Raw genomic sequence first — 22,947 nt, 5'->3', positions numbered from 1 at the left:
ATATCCACTGTTGCCTCAGAGAGTACATTTAGTACTAATGGAAGGGTATTAGATGCATTTAGGAGTTCCTTAACTCCTAAAATTGTGGAAGCCCTAGTATGTGCACAGGACTGGTTGAGGTTACCAAATCAACCAGTTCAAATTGAAGAAAATATTGACGATGTTGAAAGGGTCGAACAAGGTAACTTAAATTAATACATTATGTTTTTACATTATAAGTTTTAACTTAGATTATTGTTTAATTTATTTTCTTTTTATTTGCAGAGTTGGCCACTGGAACTGGAAGCATAGGAATTGGGACTGTTGGTTCTTCCCTGCATACCATTCCTGTAATATTTTATTTGCACTTTATTTTCGCTTACATTCTTTAATAGTTTCATACTTTCATTCCAGTTTTCTTTGATATGTGAACTACTGAATTGTGATTTCTAATTCACTGAGGAAACTGGCAAGTAAAATTTGGGACACTGTGGAGTGTGGACTATGGACTGTGGTCATAACTCATGTGTGGTGACTGGTGAGTGGTCTATTGGACAATGGCTTGGCAACAATTCAATTGTTGCCACCCTTGATTCCTTTGATCCTATTCTTATCATCCATTAGGTACAAATGTATAATTGCATGGGTCTTTTAGTGTTCCGGAAATCTAGTATATCATTATGCCTTATTCTTATTTTGTTCTTTCTCATTACTATAGTCCTAATTCCAGTTGTCAATGGTTGTGATAATGCTTCCACCATTTGTCTGAAATGGTTTTGGGTTGGTATGTTGTGTAAGATCATAAATAAATATAGTCTAAATATATAGAATGAATCTACAAGAAACTTAACTCGTATTAGCGAAAGCATGTCGTTGATCTCCAGCCATAGTTGATGCCTTGTTGTGTTGCCTGTGTTAGTCGTTTTGTCTCACAGTTAACTCAGAACCCTAGATGATGTACTGGTATTTTCTGAGCAGTGTAAGTACCATGTCTGTAGGTACTATATGATTGTCTGTCTGCATCCCATCAATGCAGGCTTATATAACCATATGGTGGATTGGACTTCTAGATGTCCAATCCATCCTATAACTTAATGGGCCTAGTCCACTTGCACCATATTATTAAGGCCCACAATATATAATATATATTGTATTAGGGAAAAGTCTTACATGTTGCTCATTAGTTGTGGGTTCTATTCCAAAATTGAAGTAGCAATTTGTCCCGAATTCTAACATGGCATGAAAACATAGCAATCTGAGCCTTCATTTTTCAGCACAACTGTGATGGTTAATGGTTTTAACTTGCACTGCCATGTGTCATATATGTTTAACTTGTGTTTTGACTTTGCATAGAAAAATGAGGAATGCTGAATTGCTTATTGGAGTTATTGCTGTCTTGTTGATACCTAATTGCTTGTTGCCTTGATGCTTAATTAGTTAATTGCATATTTGTAATAACTTGTAACTATTTTTTTTTTAATCTTGACTCTTGATTTGTAAATTGTAAGTAACTTGTAAGTTGCAAGTTGTAACTGAAGTTCTCTTTTATTCTTTTTGACATTTGGTATTTTGATGATGCGAAGTTACAAATCTTAGTGCTTGTAGCTTGTAATATGTAGTTTGTAGCAGGGCCGTTCCAATAAAAATTGGGGCCTTGTGTCATATCTTAATTTGAGCCCTTTTTCTGAGTAATTTCTATATATAAATAATAGTTGTTTAAAAAGTTGTATCAAAAAGTTGCATCTAACAAATTTTTCTTGGCATCATCTTTTTGCTCATCTATTTAAGTTTGTTTTGTAATGAATTTTTCAAGAGTTCTTTTATGAAATTGAGTTAGTTGTTCAATATTTCTTTTCTTTTTACACTTCTCAAATGTATATTTTCTAGAAGAATAATTATAAAATCATAAGAAAAAAAAGAATTTATTTAGAAACTCTATGAATAAATAATTAATCAAGAAACAAAGTCTTAAAACAATAAACAAAATCCTAAATTTTTGTAAACTATATATACATATAATTGAGGGCCCACATGCTCAGATACGACCCTGGTTTGTAGCATATACATTACAAAATATTTAAGTTATAAGTTAAGTTTATTGTTTTAATATTTTTTAAATATCAATCCGAAATCCATTTACAATCCGATCGAACTGTCCGAAATTCGATTAGTCAAAATCCGAATGGATCACCTAAAAAAAAAAAAAAAAAAGCGGATAGGAGTTAACAATTCCAACCTGAGATCCGAACGGGTGGGCGGTTCCTATATCCGAACCGCTCGAACCCATCCGATACACAAGACTAGTATTTTCAGTATACAAATAATGTAATTTCCCTCAATACAAAGTACATTTTTAATATACTAAAAGTACATTGTTTGTGTATGAATATACATTATTTGATAATACACAAAATAATGTACTTTCAAATAATGTACTATATATACACAAATAATGTGCGTTTTATTTGTGATCCACACAGCTGTGTGGACCACGGTCCATGCAATAACGACTCAATAAATAACCGAGCAAGCCGAAGAAGAAATTAATCTTTAGAAATCTTATAAACTAGACAGGCCTGTACACATTCTTCTTCTGCTGCTGACAACTAAATGCCTGCCTGCCCATTAGAATTTAGAACAGGAAATATATAAATTTACAGATTAGTGAGCAGAAGAATCTTATCACTGGTACACTGATAAGCTCTTGGTCTTCCAAAAGGAAGTCCAGGCTTTCCCCAGTTTTCTTCTGGAAGATGATTTGGATAATGGCTTTGGATCCTCGTTGGGGTTGGGTGTGGGGTTGGGGTTGCGGTTGGGGTTGGGGTTCGGGATGGGGTTATCGACATGTTCTGCAGGCTGCTGTTGCCTCGTTTTAACAGGCGAAGTCTCCTTCTGTCGCTGCTCCCGGAACAGCATCAATAGCTTCTGCGCTTTCTGTTTCCCTCTCACGGTCCCGTTCACTGACATTGACACCAAAGAAGGGATCACCCCTTCTTGAAGCACCATTTGGCTGCATTTCTCATTTGCATTGCAGAGCACCAAAAGACATGCTGCAGCTTGCTCCTGTTCCACGGCCTCCCCTGTGTCCAAAACCGATCCCAGACTACTGATGAGCCCGGGAGCTGATACGATTTGGTCCTGTGCCTCTTTGCTTGATGTCAAGTTTATGAGAACAGTTATGCATTTTTCTGTCCATGTATGCTCCTCGTCATCATATGAGCATGTCATTAAGGCTAGAAGAGTGTTTAGAATCCCAGCCGAAATGAGGTGTGTTATGTTGGTTGGGTGGGTGGAGAGATTATAGATGGCATGGAGAGCATCCAGTTTGCACTGAACATCAGATTCGTGTTGAAGAACCCCGATCAAGAAGGGCACGGCTTTGCTGCTTCCAACTGCAGGCTTGGCTTCTTCAAGGCAGGAAAGGTTCAGGTAAAGTGCAGTCACAGCTCCAATACACCTAGAATTAGTGATCATTTTTTCCAGCAATGGAAGTACTCCTGCAGCTAACATCATTTCTTTGTTTCTGTAAAACAACATACCCTCAACTTCATAAGATATAAGACATTGGGGTGTTTGGCATATAGTTGTTGGCTAGGTGATATCAAATTGACTTAGTTGATAGCTGTTAGCGGGTTTGACTAGCCGATAGTGTTAACCAGTTGTAGAAAAATGATTGGTAAATTAGTTTAGCTAATAGCTGTTTACATGCAACATGACATTTTTTAAGGATATGAGTGTATTATGTTGGTTTTTGAATTTTAGCATTTTGGAGCAAGAAGCTAATTAACTAAACACTCATATTGGTTGTTTGACTTGGCCAAATGGAAACCCCACAACCTAGGTAAACCTTGCCAGCAAAGGGCCATAAGGAAGCCTAGGTTACTCATAGCTGACCGGCTCAAACCAAAGGGATAAGGATTCGAGCTCGTGACCTTATGGTTACAAATGTCGATCTCTTGTCATCTTCGCTGGGGTTACCCTGCCAACCTCTATATTTGTATAGTATGAAATAGAATAATACCTGTCATTATTTACACCAACGTTGAAGAGAGCCATGGCCCCGATTTCCTGAGCCATCTCGTTCCTAGCTTCAACAGCAGAATCCAAGAACCGCTGCAAAGCTTCGATGAAGCCATTTGCCCCCATATAAATCCTGATTTCTGCATCATCCTTTAGCAAATGCCTCATCTCCTCTACCACTTTGCATTTTCTCATTATATCATTGTCCCCGTTCAGAACAGTCAAATAATTCTCATATTTTTCTCCTATATCATTAGACTGAAGTTGTTCATCATCCTGTTCAGAGTTATCAATTTCAGGCTCCTCTATAACACCACTATCCTCCAGAGGGACCACCTTAACACCCTTGAACTTGTAGGATCCAATGCTTTCAATTGATTTAGAATTTGTAGATTCACTTTCAGACAATNTCCGAATGGATCACCTAAAAAAAAAAAAAAAACAGCGGATAGGAGTTAACAATTCCAACCTGAGATCCGAACGGGTGGGCGGTTCCTATATCCGAACCGCTCGAACCCATCCGATACACAAGACTAGTATTTTCAGTATACAAATAATGTAATTTCCCTCAATACAAAGTACATTTTTAATATACTAAAAGTACATTGTTTGTGTATGAATATACATTATTTGATAATACACAAAATAATGTACTTTCAAATAATGTACTATATATACACAAATAATGTGCGTTTTATTTGTGATCCACACAGCTGTGTGGACCACGGTCCATGCAATAACGACTCAATAAATAACCGAGCAAGCCGAAGAAGAAATTAATCTTTAGAAATCTTATAAACTAGACAGGCCTGTACACATTCTTCTTCTGCTGCTGACAACTAAATGCCTGCCTGCCCATTAGAATTTAGAACAGGAAATATATAAATTTACAGATTAGTGAGCAGAAGAATCTTATCACTGGTACACTGATAAGCTCTTGGTCTTCCAAAAGGAAGTCCAGGCTTTCCCCAGTTTTCTTCTGGAAGATGATTTGGATAATGGCTTTGGATCCTCGTTGGGGTTGGGTGTGGGGTTGGGGTTGCGGTTGGGGTTGGGGTTCGGGATGGGGTTATCGACATGTTCTGCAGGCTGCTGTTGCCTCGTTTTAACAGGCGAAGTCTCCTTCTGTCGCTGCTCCCGGAACAGCATCAATAGCTTCTGCGCTTTCTGTTTCCCTCTCACGGTCCCGTTCACTGACATTGACACCAAAGAAGGGATCACCCCTTCTTGAAGCACCATTTGGCTGCATTTCTCATTTGCATTGCAGAGCACCAAAAGACATGCTGCAGCTTGCTCCTGTTCCACGGCCTCCCCTGTGTCCAAAACCGATCCCAGACTACTGATGAGCCCGGGAGCTGATACGATTTGGTCCTGTGCCTCTTTGCTTGATGTCAAGTTTATGAGAACAGTTATGCATTTTTCTGTCCATGTATGCTCCTCGTCATCATATGAGCATGTCATTAAGGCTAGAAGAGTGTTTAGAATCCCAGCCGAAATGAGGTGTGTTATGTTGGTTGGGTGGGTGGAGAGATTATAGATGGCATGGAGAGCATCCAGTTTGCACTGAACATCAGATTCGTGTTGAAGAACCCCGATCAAGAAGGGCACGGCTTTGCTGCTTCCAACTGCAGGCTTGGCTTCTTCAAGGCAGGAAAGGTTCAGGTAAAGTGCAGTCACAGCTCCAATACACCTAGAATTAGTGATCATTTTTTCCAGCAATGGAAGTACTCCTGCAGCTAACATCATTTCTTTGTTTCTGTAAAACAACATACCCTCAACTTCATAAGATATAAGACATTGGGGTGTTTGGCATATAGTTGTTGGCTAGGTGATATCAAATTGACTTAGTTGATAGCTGTTAGCGGGTTTGACTAGCCGATAGTGTTAACCAGTTGTAGAAAAATGATTGGTAAATTAGTTTAGCTAATAGCTGTTTACATGCAACATGACATTTTTTAAGGATATGAGTGTATTATGTTGGTTTTTGAATTTTAGCATTTTGGAGCAAGAAGCTAATTAACTAAACACTCATATTGGTTGTTTGACTTGGCCAAATGGAAACCCCACAACCTAGGTAAACCTTGCCAGCAAAGGGCCATAAGGAAGCCTAGGTTACTCATAGCTGACCGGCTCAAACCAAAGGGATAAGGATTCGAGCTCGTGACCTTATGGTTACAAATGTCGATCTCTTGTCATCTTCGCTGGGGTTACCCTGCCAACCTCTATATTTGTATAGTATGAAATAGAATAATACCTGTCATTATTTACACCAACGTTGAAGAGAGCCATGGCCCCGATTTCCTGAGCCATCTCGTTCCTAGCTTCAACAGCAGAATCCAAGAACCGCTGCAAAGCTTCGATGAAGCCATTTGCCCCCATATAAATCCTGATTTCTGCATCATCCTTTAGCAAATGCCTCATCTCCTCTACCACTTTGCATTTTCTCATTATATCATTGTCCCCGTTCAGAACAGTCAAATAATTCTCATATTTTTCTCCTATATCATTAGACTGAAGTTGTTCATCATCCTGTTCAGAGTTATCAATTTCAGGCTCCTCTATAACACCACTATCCTCCAGAGGGACCACCTTAACACCCTTGAACTTGTAGGATCCAATGCTTTCAATTGATTTAGAATTTGTAGATTCACTTTCAGACAATGCCAGCCTCCAGTAGTTAAAGTCGAGAGACTCGGGTGGGCCATCTGGAACATGAACTCCATTCTGTTCACACCAGCTGCCAACCAGGCCTTTCACACAGTAATTAGGAGTCAAACCAAGGTGAGGAAGCTCCTGCTGAGTTTTTGGGCATGTGTTGTGCCCATCACTAAACCACTTCTCAATACAAATCCTTTCATATGTTTGCCCGGATGCAATAATCACAGGGTCATACATAAGCTGCAATGAGATTGGACACTTCAACTCTTCAGGAAGGACTTGCATCTGGTCTAGTTTCCTATAGTTAGGTTTGAAATTGAAGGAACTAAGCTTCGAAAATTGTCGATCAAAGACATGTGCATGACTTCCATGTCCAATACCATCCCCAACAGTCGGAGAACATGGTGTTGAACCTTGTGAATCATTGTCATCCGAGAGCTCACTTCTAAACAATTTCGAGTATTTTTTCATTAGATGCGTAAGGAATGCAACGATCGACTCCTTTCTCTTGTCCTCTTCTGCCCGTGCTCTTTCAATCAGTTTTTTCAAAGCTCTCCTTTCTCTAAGGGCTGCCCTTGAGGAGGTAATGCCAAGTCTAGAAGCAGCCTGGTGAAAAGATTCAAGTTCATTGTTGTCATTCCCATTGCTATCAAAATTTCTGCCTTGCTGAAGCAATGTGATTATCTCATCACCCACTTGTTTTTCATTTGGATCAAGCGTCAACACGATCCCATGAAGTTCATTTAAAATTTCTGATATCTGAAACAAGAAAAATTTACATTAATAATCAAAGTATGATGCCACAGTTTCTTCTGAAATAGATAACCAAAAGGGAAGATGTATAAAATAGAGGAACAATCAGCACTACCAAGCAGAAACTTTCTCCGTGTTAGAGCAATAAACGAATTATAATAAATGATATGATAAAGAACAGAGATGAAATGTACCTGACAACCAATGGCCTGAGGAACTATATCTTCAACTCGCCTTAGACTGTCTTCAAGTCCACACCTCGCTCTCTCAAATTTAAGGACAATAGAGTCTCCAGTTATCGCCTGATCAGGTAAAAATACCAATTAGCAATAAGGGGAGGAGAAAAATATCTCCATCGCAGCTAGCTAATCTAGAACTACCATTTAATCTATAGTTTGTTAGTCCTCAATACTAGATAAAGTCATTATATGGTCATAGGCAACCCCAAATTAGCTTTCCTGGTAATGCAAATGTACTAATAGTTAATAACTGCTAGAGAGACCAAATGTCACGAACTCGTTCTCACAATAGCTAAGTCAGCCTAGCTCGACCCTCAAAGGTAATGCTAATTTAACAATGGGATGGCTAACTAAGTGAGTAAGGCAAGAATCCCGCCAAGAAAGCTTAAGAAAGAACTCAGAAGCTTTACTAGGAATTTGAATTCCTCAAATTGTTGGATTCCTGACACCAATCCCAAATTAACAACCATTACAAGATCACAGAATCAATGCATAAAGGAATACTTACCAGGTAAAGTTTACTGCATTCAGCACAATGTTGAAGGATATTCTTTATCTTCTCAAGGGCTATGTGCAGAGCACATAACGCCTGGATTCCCGTCGTGCTTCTAGGTCGCGCTGCTTCAAGTTCTGGAAATATACCCAACACTTTTGCATAAACCACAGTTAGATCCTTGCACATTCCTCCATGTAACTGCACCAGTAACCACACATTGGTCACAAACTCGACAAAAAAGTAGAGAAATTCTTATAATCGAGCTTAAAATCTTCAGCACATAGCCACATACCTTAGGCTCACCAATTGAGCTTAAAATTTCCTCAAACTCTGAATTTTCCATTATTTACGTATACAATCTGAAAGAACAGTCCAACTCCTAATTACCTGCACCCGGCAAGGGCAAAAACCAAATTGACATTAGAATATGAGGTACAGCATAATATACAATGAAACAATAATTTATATTGCTTTCGTTACGGCACAATGATTTTCTTTTTCATATTTATTTTTCAGGCAAAGTGGAAAGGCAAAAACCAGGCATTGCCAAGAATAAAGAATAACATTTCTGTGGTTAAAGCAGTTCATGGACACAACTGTTCATGTTTTCAACACCCATGTTTGCAGAAAAATGCACTTTATTTGAAAAGTTAACCAAAGCTAAAATGGAGCAAAACAATCTAAATAAGACCAGACAAAACCTTACAATCCAAGACTAGATATCCCTGTTGAGCATATAATATATAAACATAAATGTTCAATCAACTATCAAGCTTAGACTTATAGTTGAGATGGAACAATTGTTTCAATTATTCAAGTTTATTTTTTCAACAATCTAAATATAATGAAAAATATGGAGCAAAACAAGATGGATTAGAAAAAAATTCTAGACCCATTAGACTAGAAAACAAACCCAAAAAGAAAAAGGCATTTGCTAATCAATTGAAGAAAAAACAAAAGCATAAATAGTAGAAGATTCAAAAAAAAAAAAAAAAAAAAAAAAAAAAAAAAAAAAAAAAAAAAAAATAAAAAAAAAAAAAAAAAAAAAACGAAAACAAAAAACAATGATTATATTATTCATAAGTTAATGAAAGTTAAGACTTTGCAGCTCAAAACCTACCAGGAAAAACAGAACGACATTCAAGGAGGCTTCATGAACATTACACCAAAACTACAATCTATACTAAAATTTGATAACATGTATATATATTGACAATATGTGCCTGTGTGTATATATATAGATATGTGTGTGTCTATAGAGAGATGTGAGATCAGAAGATTTTTAGAGGGAGAAAACAATGAAGAAAAGGATGGAGGGAAGGAGAGAGATTATTGAGGGTTATAGAAGAAGAGAGGAGGTGAATGGAAGAGAATTAATGAAAGAGAGAACTATGGGAGGTTTTTCTTTTTTCTTTATTTCTTTTTTTTTTCTATGAATGGGAATTATCAAAATTAATATTTAAATGTGGGAGAAAATATAAATAATTAAATTTCATAGATGATAGTTAAATTCGTTAATCTGAACATTTTTTTAAACACTTTTTGGGGGCAGTTTGGGAATATCTGACACAGTTCTGTCTCCCAGACTCACCGGCGACAGTTGCCGACCTTCCCAGTTTGTCGGTAAGCACATCTTTATTAAATATTTCGTGATTTTCTATTTATACCCTTTATTGCACTCTTCTTTTTTCTTTTTGTCAAATTCATGTTCAAATTTTCAGGAAAAATTTTAATATTTACATTAAATACTTTTACCAGTAGAAAATAAATATAAAGACCAGTGTGTCCTAGAGCGGTGTTTTCATAATATTTATATTTTTTATTAAATCTTTTTTTAAGAAAACAATAGTCATAGAATTAATTTAGATCAGCAAGCAGTACATCCTCAACATAGAAAGGGAGAAAATCAAAAACAACATAATCTGCCTTAACTAGGGCTTTCCTAGCAAGTAAGTTGTCAATCGTATTCGTAGATCGCTTAACAAATAAAAGTTAAGACCAAGGAAATCATCCACTATTCTAAAAATGTCATTAGTAATAATATCAAAAGATCAAATTTAAATTTTGTAAGTTCAAACTTTGAAGAACGAAGCGCATCGATTTCAAATTGTATTTTTGTCCAGATTAAGTCCCTTCATCCATTTAAGAGCTACCCTCACTCGAATGGTTTCGGGTTCTACCTCCTTATGTTGGTACAAGCCTTTTCGGGGATCTTCTTAGATAATGAATTAAACCTGGCAATCCGTGTATACGGATTCGTTAACGGGTCGACACGATAACAACATGAACACAATAAGGTTAAACACGGACACGACACGTTAAGGTTAACTGGTTCAAAATTTTAATACAAACACGATTTGTTAACGGGTTAAGCGAGTTGACACGATAGACACATTTTGTTAACAAGTTTCGGGTCGTGTCAACATGGTATGACACGAAACCCGTTTAAACCCGCTAAACCTATTATTAAAAAAACTAAAATTTAAAGTTAAAGTTATATAAAAAAAATAAAACCTACAATTCAATCCATCAAACAAACTAAAAAAAATATTATATTTATAACATTCATACAATGATAAAATAACATCCAAAACTCATAATTAAAGAAGTCCATACTAGTTTTTAGAATAAAATTGAAGATAATAAAAATTCAAAATTCATATTGTTGAACATCAATAATTGTGGTAGGATCTTAGTCAAATGTCGTAAATTCATCCTTAGTCATATTCATGATATCTTTTGTAATCTCATTCATGACAATGATTCTTACATAAATGACAATGGTTCTTAGCGTGTTGTAAACAAATTTGTGTAAACGGGTTAACACGATAATGTTAATAGGTTAAACGGATTCTTAATATGTTTAACAGGTTGACCCGTTAAGACACGAAACATAACGGGTCGTTAACGGGTGAGACGTTAAGGTTAAACACTAACTCATTATTTTTGTGTCCGGTTTCGTGTCGTGTTAACAGGTCGTGTCCATAATTGTCAGGTCTATAATGAATTTAGATAGATTTTTTTAATTACTATATGATAATTGGTGAGACAAATTTATCTAAGTACATAGGCTAAAGTGTCATCCCGCACCATGAACCATTCCTGATTGTTCATGCCGCACCATGATCTTTCATAAGTGACTTGTCGATCCACAAACCATTATTTTTTTTTCACCTAGAATTTTTTACAGGTTTTTCAGTTTCTCTAATGACATGGCACCGGTAATGTGTTGATGTGAATTTTTTTCTTCTTCTTTTAAGTGAGTCTTTGCTTGGTCAAAGCTTACTCCATCAACATTAGAACAAAAATACACGAACAGATCTGTTAGTCGGAACAAAAATACAGCTAATGGATCCTTATTACTTCGAGAGTTCCATTGCTAAGTTTGTGCCCCGCTCGAATCTGTTGTTTCCGTTTGAGTTCTCCCGTGATTTGTGCTCTTCTCCGGTCAACTCCACCGAGAACGAGAGCTACGAGGAGGACTTTCTTGCCGGGTTAACTCCTTGATTTTGTCGGACGTTTCGCGTGTAATCTCCAAGCCCTGGAGGGTATGGCCATTTTAGATATTGAGTGCGCATTTTTTTCATTGGATACTTAATAGAGTTCATTTCTTTTATAATACTTGTAAAGATGCAATAAAATACTTGTCGGGCCAATTAGGACACAGTGCATTAGCGTCCAGTAATGAAGAAGAAGACGAAGAAGAAGAGGGAGAGGAGTAGGAGGAAGTTGGCAACAGTACTGTCATTGTCGTGACATGCACTCCAATTACAGAAATGAAGAACGAGTACTTGTAATCAAGAATCCAGCATTACATACAGATTCTTGACCAATTCTTAGCTTGCAAATCAGCAGGTTCGCTTCAATATAATGCCTTCTTCATGTTCCTGCAATTAACACACACACACACACACACACACACACACACATACATATATAGGTTCATAATCAGGTGTGGCCGTACCTTCCCGTGTGGTCAATGCGGTTTACACCACTCAATGTTAAGAAATGCATCACTCAATGTTAAGAAATACACCACACAAATGTGCACTATTAGGTACACATCACCAAAAACACACCACTACGTATGAAAAAATACACCACACAGTGTTAACAAATGCACAATTAGAAACAGGGGAGTTATAGGTATTTTTATGCATTTTCATTGTGGTGCATTTCTTAACATTGAGTGGTGTAAACTACACGGCCGCATGGGAAGGCGCGGCCACATTTGAACAGATTTCTATATATATATATATATATATATATATATATATATATATATATTATTTGAATGTTATAAAGGTTACAATAAATGTTAAATTATATGAGAGTAGGGGCAGCAAAGAGCAACATGCTTGTGCTGGTGGCTTTGTATCAAGTAGTGAATGAAAGCTTCCAAGTATATTATTCGATGGCAGAAATATTGGGAATTTTGGTGGGCCGATTCATGAAGCTTGATATTCCTGACTCCAAAAAAGTGCATGAGATTTTCCAACGCATCGCCAAGCAATGGGATGAGCCCGAGATGTTCTACAGTTGGAGTAAACCTGCCAGGATTTCGCGGGAGTCTGAATACCCAGAGGTGGAGAATTATCCGAAGGAGAAACTGGACATCATGGAGGAAATTATTTGAGAGAAAATGGAAATGGCGAGAGGGAGAGTAATGAGGAGCCGAGAACTGCCACCTGAGCTGGTGGAAGTGGAGGAACCGGAGCAGGAAGCGGAAGAAGACATGAATATGATAAAAGCGCTGCCGCCAACGGAGGATTTTTTTCGAGAGAAAGAAGAAACGGCAGTGGTGGGGGCGCCAAAGGAAGAGAAGAAGTCGCAAGATATAGGAGATCTGTTAAACTTGGGTGAGGATGCACCGACACCGGAAGAGCATGCAAATCAGTTAGCCTTAGCCTTGTTTGATGGTATTCCGGCAATTGACCCTGCAAAAACAACCACGACTCCATGGGAGGCCTTCAATGTATCCGGAGATTGGGAAACTGCCCTCGTTCAAACTGCTAACCACTTGTCAAACCAGAAGGCACACCTTCAAGCGCGTTCGCCAGGTAAATGGAGAATCTAAAAGATTGTGAATCTTGAATGCAGGTTATATCCTACTTGGTTCCTACTTTGTTTTTAAAACAAATTAATCGACTGTATTTATCACTGTATTAGAAACAATAAATAATAAAAACAGTGCAGGAAAAATAAATGAACCAGGATATGTTCACGCAGTTCGGAGCACCTTCTCCTACATCTGCGGGGCCACACAAAGGTGAAACCCAACTCCACTAGATGATCAAAGATGTTACAAGGTTCATCAGATATCCATCCTCCATGATGGCCTAATCTATTACACCTACAAACATCACCATCTCCTGAGTTGGTAGTGTGTCAACTTCTTCAGCTTTCCCGGGCCAATCAACAAGTCTTCCACTTGATGTAGTAAACAGGACAACAGCATAAAACTAGTCTAAGAAGCCATATTACAATGATCTTGAGTCTGTATCAGACTAACAGACTTTACATATTAAAACAGTAGGCTAAGGCTAAAACAGCAGATCTTAATGTTAAAACAGCAGGGAACTTTGGCGATCTTTTCAGTGAAATCAGCAATTAAACTTCTGAGGCTTCAGCTCTATTTATACTTGAATATCTGAGCTCCTTCCCTGTATTTGATCTCCTCAATTCAAGGTAAAGCACTCATCTACATCTTGCCTTGATTTTCTCATCTCTGACATTTTTGCTTGAAGAAACAAGAACCATTCATCCCATGCAAATAAACAACTCTAAAAACTATACCTTAGGCATAATTAATTAGACCACTTAATTAACAAATAAATTGCCAATTAAAACTATACATTAATTTCCCTAACAATCTCCCCCTTTGGCAATTATTTGTCAAAACTAAACACATACATTCTTTAAGGCACGAAACAAAAATAACCAATTAAGAATAATAATTTCATTAAGATGTGCCCTAAGATATGTTGTGTTAACATGCAAAGCAAATACAAGCAAGAAATTAATTATGTTAAAACTAAGAAATTTGCATGAAACACCAGATAAGAGAAAATTTCCAATAGTAGCCAAAGCATCCAAGACAAAAAAACGAACTAGTAAAGAACCAAAGTTTCCCCCTCTAAAAAGTAGTAAAACAACCATCACCACATTACCGAGAGCTTTGCATGCTCCCCCTCAACTACTTCTCCCCCTTTTTGCGATAATTGACAAAGGGGAAGGAACCTTGCAACAGATCATCTAGCAGGAGCAGAATCCAAGTCCACATAATCTGCCTCAAAGGACTGTAACAACTTCTTATCTTCCAAGAGCACTTTCTCCATCTGAACAACAGTAGACTTCAAACCTTTAAGAATAGACTGAGTGGTGAGTACACGAGCACTGACAGCAGCAAAATCCACACTCACACGAGAACGAGTGGATGGAACAGACTCTCCTTCAGGCACAACAGCAGATTTAAACGTAGAACAATCATCAAGGTGAGAATTAAAGAACAGACGTCTATCAATAGAGTACGTGGAGGTTGGAAACAGTTCCTCCTCTTGTGGATGCTTTCGAAACCCTTGTTTGCACAAAATACCATAAATCAGACTGGAAAAAGGAAGCAGCACTTTATCTTCTTTGCCCTGTCCATGACGAAAGGCCATGATATGGTCAAAGATCAATTCTCCCAGATTAAAAGGAATGTTGTTCCGAATTTTGAACAAAAGTATAGCCATCTTCTTTGACACAGAGTGAACAGTAACAGTGGGTAGCCAGTTCGTAGTAGCCATACGAAGCAAGATAGCAAAGCTAGACGGGAGAAAACTTGATTCAAGGTCACCTGGTTTACCTGGTTTTTTAGTATCCCTCTTAGGCCAGGTGCGGTAATGAGAATTAGAGAAGGAGGAAGCAATCCGATCATAATCAGGGGAAAACTGAACATCAACTTCAGTCCTGTCAAAAAAATCATTTATCACTGCTGGACTAAAGTCATACCAGTGCCTCCTTATGTAAACATTGTGGAAGTGGTCACTATCTCGATCCACAGTGGCTTCAGTCAAATTTGTGTAAAACTCTCGAGTTACCAGGTCACAGTAAGGACCAACATTTTTTACTGTTTGGAGAAGGTTCTAAGAACGCAGAAGATCAATCAAATTACAGCAAGCAGTAAAATTTTCCACATCAATGTCTCTCTGAAGAAATAACGATCTGTCCTTATTAATCAACCAAGCAGCCTGCAATTCTTTGTTCAACAGAATTGGCAAAGGGAAACCAGAGGAAGAGGATTTTGGGAGACTATGAGGAACAGATTTACCTCGTAACTAACGGGAAGACACAGATTTATGAGACTTTTGGGGAGGTTCAACATCAGAGACAGAATCCATAATCAGCTTCCGTTTGACAGAAGGGGCTACAGGAATGACACGATTTGCAAGCTTAGCCTTACCCTTTCGAGTACGATTGGTAACAGGATTACACTGGTCGGGAGCAGAAAAAGGAACAGACACAAGAGGCACAGATTGGATTTCTGGAATGGAGACTCTAATTGCATCTAGAGATAAATTAGAAGTAGGTAATTTTGCAACCAGAGACACATCATGAGACTTAATAACATCAGAGACTAATTTTTCAGAGGAAGCAAGATCAGAAGCACACTCATTAGACATAGGCTGAGAAAACGAACCAAATTTAATATTATGTGACTGTGACGTTTGAAAAGGTAATATAACTTTGGACTCAGATTTTGAACACAGGGAAAAAGATGACGGAACTTGGAAATTTAACGTACCCGAAGAGATGACAGAAGGAACCTGTTTATCAGATGAAAGAACTGAATGAACATCAATATTTGTGGACGGAATTTTGGTCACAACAACATTAGTTGTAGCAGCTTGGGAATTCACACATGATAACTCAAAGGTTGAGGTTGCAGCTTTTGGAATGTGATCCTTCTGTTTGTTAGTCTTGGTAAAGACACCATCTGCGAACTCAATATGAGATGAAGCAGAGCTTCCATGTGGCGCAAAAAACTTACGGTCAGGCGGTGCTGCAGAGGATATATCAGTCTGGACACAAGTCTGTGCGGCGGAAAAAATTGGCGACGTAGATCCTGGTGCGGCAGCAGCAGCATGTGAAGCCAAAGACGCAGATTGCGGGGCGGTGATTTCCAAGGTTGCAGCAGCGGGAACGGCGGAGGAGCCTGGTTCATGCGGCAGCGGCGGAACAGCGGCCTGCTGAGCGACATCGGGGGCCATTGTCGCCGAGACCTCCGTGGGCGCAACTGCGGACTGGGCAGCGGTGTCCGAATCGGCAGCAGGAACGGCGTCCGTGGTGCGCGGCTCGGCCAAGGCTTGCGACCGCGGAGCGGACTGATCCGGATCGTGTACGGCAGATTCGGGTAAATTCCAGGGCACCTCAGAGCATTGTTTTGCCAACTCCAAAATCCTTCGCGAGTCTTTCATAGTTAGATCATCCATCAGAGAGGGATTAAGAGCAAAGGTGAGAGCAATTTTCGCACAAACGGTTGGAGTAAAATCAGAGATTCCTTGAACTATTTTCCGAGCTAAAATCAAACGATCCTCAGAGGTGAAAAAAGTTTTGAAAGGATTTTGTGTAGCCATGAGGAACTGAGAAAAAGAATTTCGGGCTTAATCAAATCTGTGAAAAAATTGCAGGTAGAAATTTTGAGATCAAAACCAATAATATAGGCTGAAACAGAATAGAAGTTTGAATATAAGAGGGAGAGAGAAAACTCAGATAAACTAGGAATCTCAGTTTGAGTAGAATTTTGAAAATACCAGAAAAAGAGTTATTTAGGAAGAATAAAACTAATATGATAGGATGTCTGAGACACTGAAACACTGAGAAAAATTGATTAGTGTATCACAATTAATAAAAAAAACAGACACATTAATACCATAAAAAGCATATATTAAAAACAAAACATATGAATTTAAAAAAAAAAAACCTGTAGTCCAATACGCAGTGGAAAAAAAAATCTGCTAGACTTGGAAAACATATTAAACCTCCAAATACAAAGAATATTTTTTTAAAAAAACAAAATTATTAACAATTAATTAGAAAGCATACCTGTAAGACCCAAAAACACTAGAAAGAATTAATTAAATTTGCAGATCCCTAGAGCAGCCCGAAGAGTTTCAAACCGAGCATTGTCCAAAGGTTTAGTAAACAGATCTGCTAAATTTGTCTCCGTAGGCACATGTTCTAGTACAATTTCTTTCTCGTCCACCAATTCTCTGATGAAGTGGTGTCTAATATCAATGTGTTTTGTTCTCGAATGCTGAACCGGATTCTTTGAGATGTTAATCGCACTGGTGTTGTCACAATATAGAGTCATTGTGTCTTGTGTAATCCCATAGTCAGCTAGTATCTGTCTCATCCACAGAAGTTGAGTACAGCTGCTACCAGTGGCAATGTATTCTGCCTCAGCAGTGCTAAGAGAAATTGAGTTCTGTTTTTTACTTAGCCAGGAAACCAGATTTTTCCCAATAAAAAAACAGCCACCAGATGTGCTTTTACGATCATCAGTGCAGCCAGCCCAGTCGGCATCACAAAAGCCCATAAGATTGAAATTAGTATCTTTTGAAAGCCAAATACCATAGTCGTACGTACCTTTAACGTATTTGATAATACATTTGACAGCTTTTAGGTGCGATTCTTTTGGATTTGCTTGGTACCTAGCACACATTCCAACACTTAACATAATGTCAGGTCGACTTGCAGTTAAATATAGAAGATTGCCAATCATACTCCGATATAGAGTAGGGTCTACAGAAATACCCTTTTCATCTTTTGACAGTTTAGTGGAAGTAGAAATAGGAGTACGAGCATCTTTAGCTGTCTCAAGCCCAAACTTTTGCAGAATATTTTTTGCATATTTTTCTTGTGAAACGAAAATACCTTCACCTGTTTGTGTTGCCTGAAGCCCGAGGAAGTAGGTAAGTTCGCCAATCATGCTCATTTCGAACTCTTGTTGCATGACTTGCACTAGTTCATCTGTAGCGTTTTTCTGTGTAGAGCCAAAGACAATGTCATCAACGTAAACTTGAGCTACAGTTAGATGCTTACCTGATCGTTTTATGAAAAGAGTTTTATCAACTCCCCCTCGGGTGTAGCCATTTTGAAGAAGGTACTGTGTTAGCCTTTCGTACCATGCCCTTGGGGCTTGTTTTAAACCATATAGCGCTTTTTCCAGTTTATACACATATTCAGGATGCGTAGGATCTTCAAAACCCTTTGGTTGTGTCACATAGATATCCGTTTAGAAAGGCTGTTTTTACATCCATCTAATATAGCTTGATGTTTAAGACACATGCAATGGATAACAGTAGCCTTATTGACTCTAGACGAGCTACAGGGGCAAACGTTTCTTCATAACCGATTCCTTCAATCTGCGAGTAGCCTTGGGCGACTAGGCGTGCTTTGTTCCGAGCAATGTTACCAGCTGAATCGGTTTTGTTCCGAAAAATCCATTTGGTACCTACAACATTGGCACCATCAGGTTTGGGTACAAGAATCCATACCTTGTTTCTTTCGAACTGACCGAGCTCTTCTTGCATGGCTTTAATCCAATGTTCATCGGTTAAAGCTTCTTTCACGGTTTTGGGCTCGAGTTTAGATGTGTAGCACGAGTAACCAGCTAATTGACGATAATCAGGTCTTGACCCTCCTCTAGTTCTTACACTTGTACTTGGATCTCCAATTATATTCTCGATTGGATGATTCTTCTGAGTTCGGGTCGATGCTTCTACCTGATCTTGATCAGTATCAGATTCAGATTCCTCCTCAGTGGTAGGTTGTGGATTTGTGATAGCTTCAGGTGACCTTGTGCTTGTGTCAGGTTGTTCTGTGTTATCTTCGGGTTCACCTGTATAAGTTTCAGTGGGTGTGTAATCCACTATCTCACAAGGTTGATCATCAACCACAACATTTGTGGACTCCATTACAGATTTTGTAACCTTATTGTAAACTCTGTAAGCTCGACTGTTGGATGAGTAACCAAGAAAGATCCCTTCGTCGCTTTTAGTTTCAAATTTTGCTGTGGGATGCCTATCCTTCAAGATGAAACACCGTGAGCCAAAAATATGGAAATATTTTAAGTTCGGTTTCTTACCTTTCTAGATTTCATAGGGAGTTTGATTTGTTCCGGGCCGTAGGTACACTCTGTTGATAATGTGACAGGCCGTGTGAACTACTTCTGCCCAAAACTTCTGAGGTAGGCGTTTAGCATTTAACAAAACCCTGCCCATTTCTTGAATATTGCGATTCTTTCTTTCTACAACTCCGTTCTATTGAGGAGTTTTTGGTGCAGAGTATTCATGCGTGATTCCTAGGTTGTTGCAAAAATCGTCAAAGACGGTATTTTCGAACTCTCGTCCGTGATCACTTCGTATCCTAACAATCAGTTCACTTTTCTCCGTTTTTAGTCTTCGACATAGTGCTTTAACGGCACTAGTTGTTTCAGATTTTTCCCTGAGAAAAGAAACCCAAGAAAAACGTGAGTAATCATCGACACATACGAGAATATATCGCTTACCTCCAATACTCTCAGTTTGAGTTGGTCCAATCAAGTCTATATGAATTAACTCCAGACAGTGTTTCGTGTTGATGTTGTCATGTGCTTTGTGTGACGATCTCGTTTGTTTTCCGAACTGACATGCTCCACACACTCCAGTTGTTTCAGTGTTTAGTTTCGGTAGTCCTATAACACCTTCAATCTTAGCAAGTTTTCTCATAGCCCGGTAATTGATATGGCCAAGTTTTTGATGCCATAATTCTGATTCATCCAACGTTGATCTGTAACAGGAAATATCATTGGTTAGTATATAACAATTATCAGTAGACCTTTTACCTTTCATGATAAGCTGTTTTTTATCATCCATGACACAACATCTTGCTTTTGTGAATGATACATCCAAATTTTGATCGCACAGTTGACTGATGCTGATGAGGTTTGCATGTAAACCCTTGACAAGAAGTACTTTTTCCAATCTGGGTAAACCAGCTACATTCAGTGTTCCAATACCCATTACTTTGCCTTTGACACCATCACCGAAAGTGACTTCACCTTCCCTATTTTTGATGTTGTTGAGGAATTTTGAATTTCCTGTCATATGACGCGAACAGCCGCTGTCAAAGTACCACTTTCCTTCTCGTTCTGTACTTTTAGTATGAAAAGAAACATGACAAACAAAATCAGTTTTCTTGACCCAGATTTGTTTGGTGAAAAGAGTAATAAACTTGTTGTAGTATTTTGTATCCCTTTGATCCTTGTAGAAATAGTAGCATTCTGGTCTGGTGTGGCCACGCATCCTGCAATAATGACAGATAGGGTTATATCTCATGTGACGAAAGTTTGGATGCAATACATTACCATATCCTCGTCTAGTTGTACTAGATTTTGACCAAACACGATGTGATTCAGATTCTGTAACACGACGTTGCGGGGCTGAGCTAGATTCTGGCGTGTTATGAACTGGTTCAGAACTTTTAACAAAAATAGTATCTTTGTTCTTGCCACCGGTGAAGCCAAACCCAAATTTGGTAGTAGTTTGTCTTCCTGAATCAAGTATTTCATCAAGTGTAGATGTGGTGTCCATCATCTTGATTCGCCGTTTGAGAGTGTCCGGCTCTTGTTGTAGCTTTTCCTCACGTTCTAGGCTAGCCTTCAGTAGGATTTCTTTTTCAGAAGCTTGATTTTTGTACACTTTTCTTGCATCTTCTAATACACCAATTTGACTAGACAAAGAACGATGAACTTTAAGTAAAGCCTCCCATTTGGAGTACAATTTTTTGTATTCTAATTCATAAGACATAGGAGGTAACTCGCGATCTTCAGCTGAATTATATTCTCCACTGTCTGATCCAGCGAGTTCTTCTGTGTCAGGATCAACATCAGCTATTGCGGTGAAGGCCACAAAGTTTCCAGAAATTTCTTTAGAGTCTGACCCAGCAGCTTCTGATTCAGGTTTATCGTCGCTCCAGGTTAGGGTCGTCATGGACTTCTTTCTTCGTAAGTATGTTGGACACTCGGCCTGAACATGTCCAAATCCTTCGCATTCATAGCATCGGATGCCCTTGTTCGCTTTGTCTTTAGGTTTCGCGGTACGTGAGCCAGATGATCTTGATGTTGATCCAGATTTTGTCACACCTTTTGAGCTACTTGAGTTTATTCCTTTCTGATTTTGCACCCTAGAATTTTGTGTGTAATTCTTTTGCTTAACCTGTTTCAAAATTTTAGAAAAATGTTTAGATAATAAGCTAACAGGATCATCAGAAAGCTCATCTGTATCAGGCAAGTCGAAGTCTTGTCCTTCAGCGTTGAATGCGACAGATTTCTCTTTCTTTGTATGATCAGTCAAGATCTCCATTTCGTAGGTCTTAAGGCTTCCCATCAATGCTGCAAGAGTTTTGTCTTCCCAACCGGCGTTTTCCTGGATAGCGGTCACCTTCATTTGAAAACGCTGTGGTAGAGAACGTAAGACTTTCTTGACCAATTTCTGTTGGGGAAATGGCTCGCCTAGCACAGCAGCTCGATTTGCCAGTTCTTGAACACGTTCGTTGAAACTTGTAATGTTTTCGTTTTCATTCATCCTTAGATCTTCAAAATCTGAATGAACCAGCTGTAACTTTGATTGTCTTACCGAGTCAGTACCTTCATAGGTGGTTTCCAATATTTCCCACGCGACTTTTGCAAAGTCACAGCCTGCAACTAGAGTAAATTGACTTTCATGCGTTAGCGAGTAAATAGTATCTAAAGCTTGATTATTATAACCAGCAAGGGTTCTTTCAGCCGCATCCCATTCAACTTCTGGTTTGAGCACTCTAGGATCATTTTTCGTTGCACCCGCCTTTTTGGGATGTTCCCAACCTATTAGGACGGCTGTCCAGACTCGATCGCCTAGAGCCTTTAGATGCATTCTTGTCCGAGCTTTCCAGTAAGAGTAGTTGTCACCTGTTAACTCGGGAGGAGTTTTATGCCTATACATCCTGACACACTTAACACACAGTGAGAATGTTCAAAAACAGATAAGCCAAAACAAAGAAAAACACAAAAACGATGTGAGAACCTGAGTTCAAGAAACACAAAGCACCCAGATCGCTGGACTAATAAATTAAGTCCCCGTGCTCTGATACCAATTGAAAGATTGTGAATCTTGAATGCAGGTTATATCCTACTTGGTTCCTACTTTGTTTTTAAAACAAATTAATCGACTGTATTTATCACTGTATTAGAAACAATAAATAATAAAAACAGTGCAGGAAAAATAAATGAACCAGGATATGTTCACGCAGTTCGGAGCACCTTCTCCTACATCTGCGGGGCCACACAAAGGTGAAACCCAACTCCACTAGATGATCAAAGATGTTACAAGGTTCATCAGATATCCATCCTCCATGATGGCCTAATCTATTACACCTACAAACATCACCATCTCCTGAGTTGGTAGTGTGTCAACTTCTTCAGCTTTCCCGGGCCAATCAACAAGTCTTCCACTTGATGTAGTAAACAGGACAACAGCATAAAACTAGTCTAAGAAGCCATATTACAATGATCTTGAGTCTGTATCAGACTAACAGACTTTACATATTAAAACAGTAGGCTAAGGCTAAAACAGCAGATCTTAATGTTAAAACAGCAGGGAACTTTGGCGATCTTTTCAGTGAAATCAGCAATTAAACTTCTGAGGCTTCAGCTCTATTTATACTTGAATATCTGAGCTCCTTCCCTGTATTTGATCTCCTCAATTCAAGGTAAGGCACTCATCTACATCTTGCCTTGAT

At 38.6% G+C, this 22,947-nt stretch overlaps 2 protein-coding genes and 1 pseudogene across 2 annotated transcripts; 1 reads left to right on the top strand and 2 right to left on the bottom strand.

Annotated features, from left to right (window-relative positions):
- Positions 1-2,503: 2,503 nt before the first annotated feature.
- LOC116026983 (U-box domain-containing protein 7-like) lies at positions 2,504-4,413 on the bottom strand (the record flags this gene model as incomplete). The annotated part of the gene is made up of 2 exons (XM_031268408.1): positions 2,504-3,502; positions 4,001-4,413. Coding segments are annotated over 2 exons (1,254 nt in total), but the record flags the coding sequence as incomplete, so codon positions are not given.
- Positions 4,414-4,756: 343 nt separating this feature from the next.
- On the bottom strand, positions 4,757-9,542 carry LOC116027611 (U-box domain-containing protein 45-like). The gene is made up of 6 exons (XM_031269315.1): positions 9,266-9,542; positions 8,438-8,532; positions 8,158-8,343; positions 7,605-7,712; positions 6,254-7,416; positions 4,757-5,755 (listed from the first exon to the last, which is right to left on the bottom strand). The coding sequence occupies exons 2-6, from the start codon at positions 8,486-8,488 to the stop codon at positions 4,915-4,917; spliced, it is 2,349 nt and encodes a 782-aa protein (XP_031125175.1). The 5' UTR covers positions 8,489-8,532; positions 9,266-9,542; the 3' UTR covers positions 4,757-4,914.
- LOC116026982 lies at positions 8,573-13,222 on the top strand (annotated as a pseudogene).
- The last annotated feature ends 9,725 nt before the right edge of the window (positions 13,223-22,947 follow it).

The sequence above is a fragment of the Ipomoea triloba genome, chromosome 8 (assembly GCF_003576645.1).
Source record: "Ipomoea triloba cultivar NCNSP0323 chromosome 8, ASM357664v1".
Taxonomy (NCBI): Eukaryota; Viridiplantae; Streptophyta; class Magnoliopsida; order Solanales; family Convolvulaceae; genus Ipomoea; species Ipomoea triloba.
This window is presented reverse-complemented; position numbering and strand designations above follow the sequence as displayed.

Coding starts and splice junctions, on each gene's coding strand:
- LOC116027611 (XM_031269315.1), bottom strand. CDS start 8,488: ATGGAAAATTCAGAGTTTGAGGAAATTTTAAGCTCAATTGGTGAGCCT. Junction 7,713..8,157: donor AATGCAGTAAACTTTACCTG/GTAAGTATTCCT, acceptor TTACCTGATCAG/GCGATAACTGGAGACTCTAT. Junction 7,417..7,604: donor CTCAGGCCATTGGTTGTCAG/GTACATTTCATC, acceptor TTCTTGTTTCAG/ATATCAGAAATTTTAAATGA.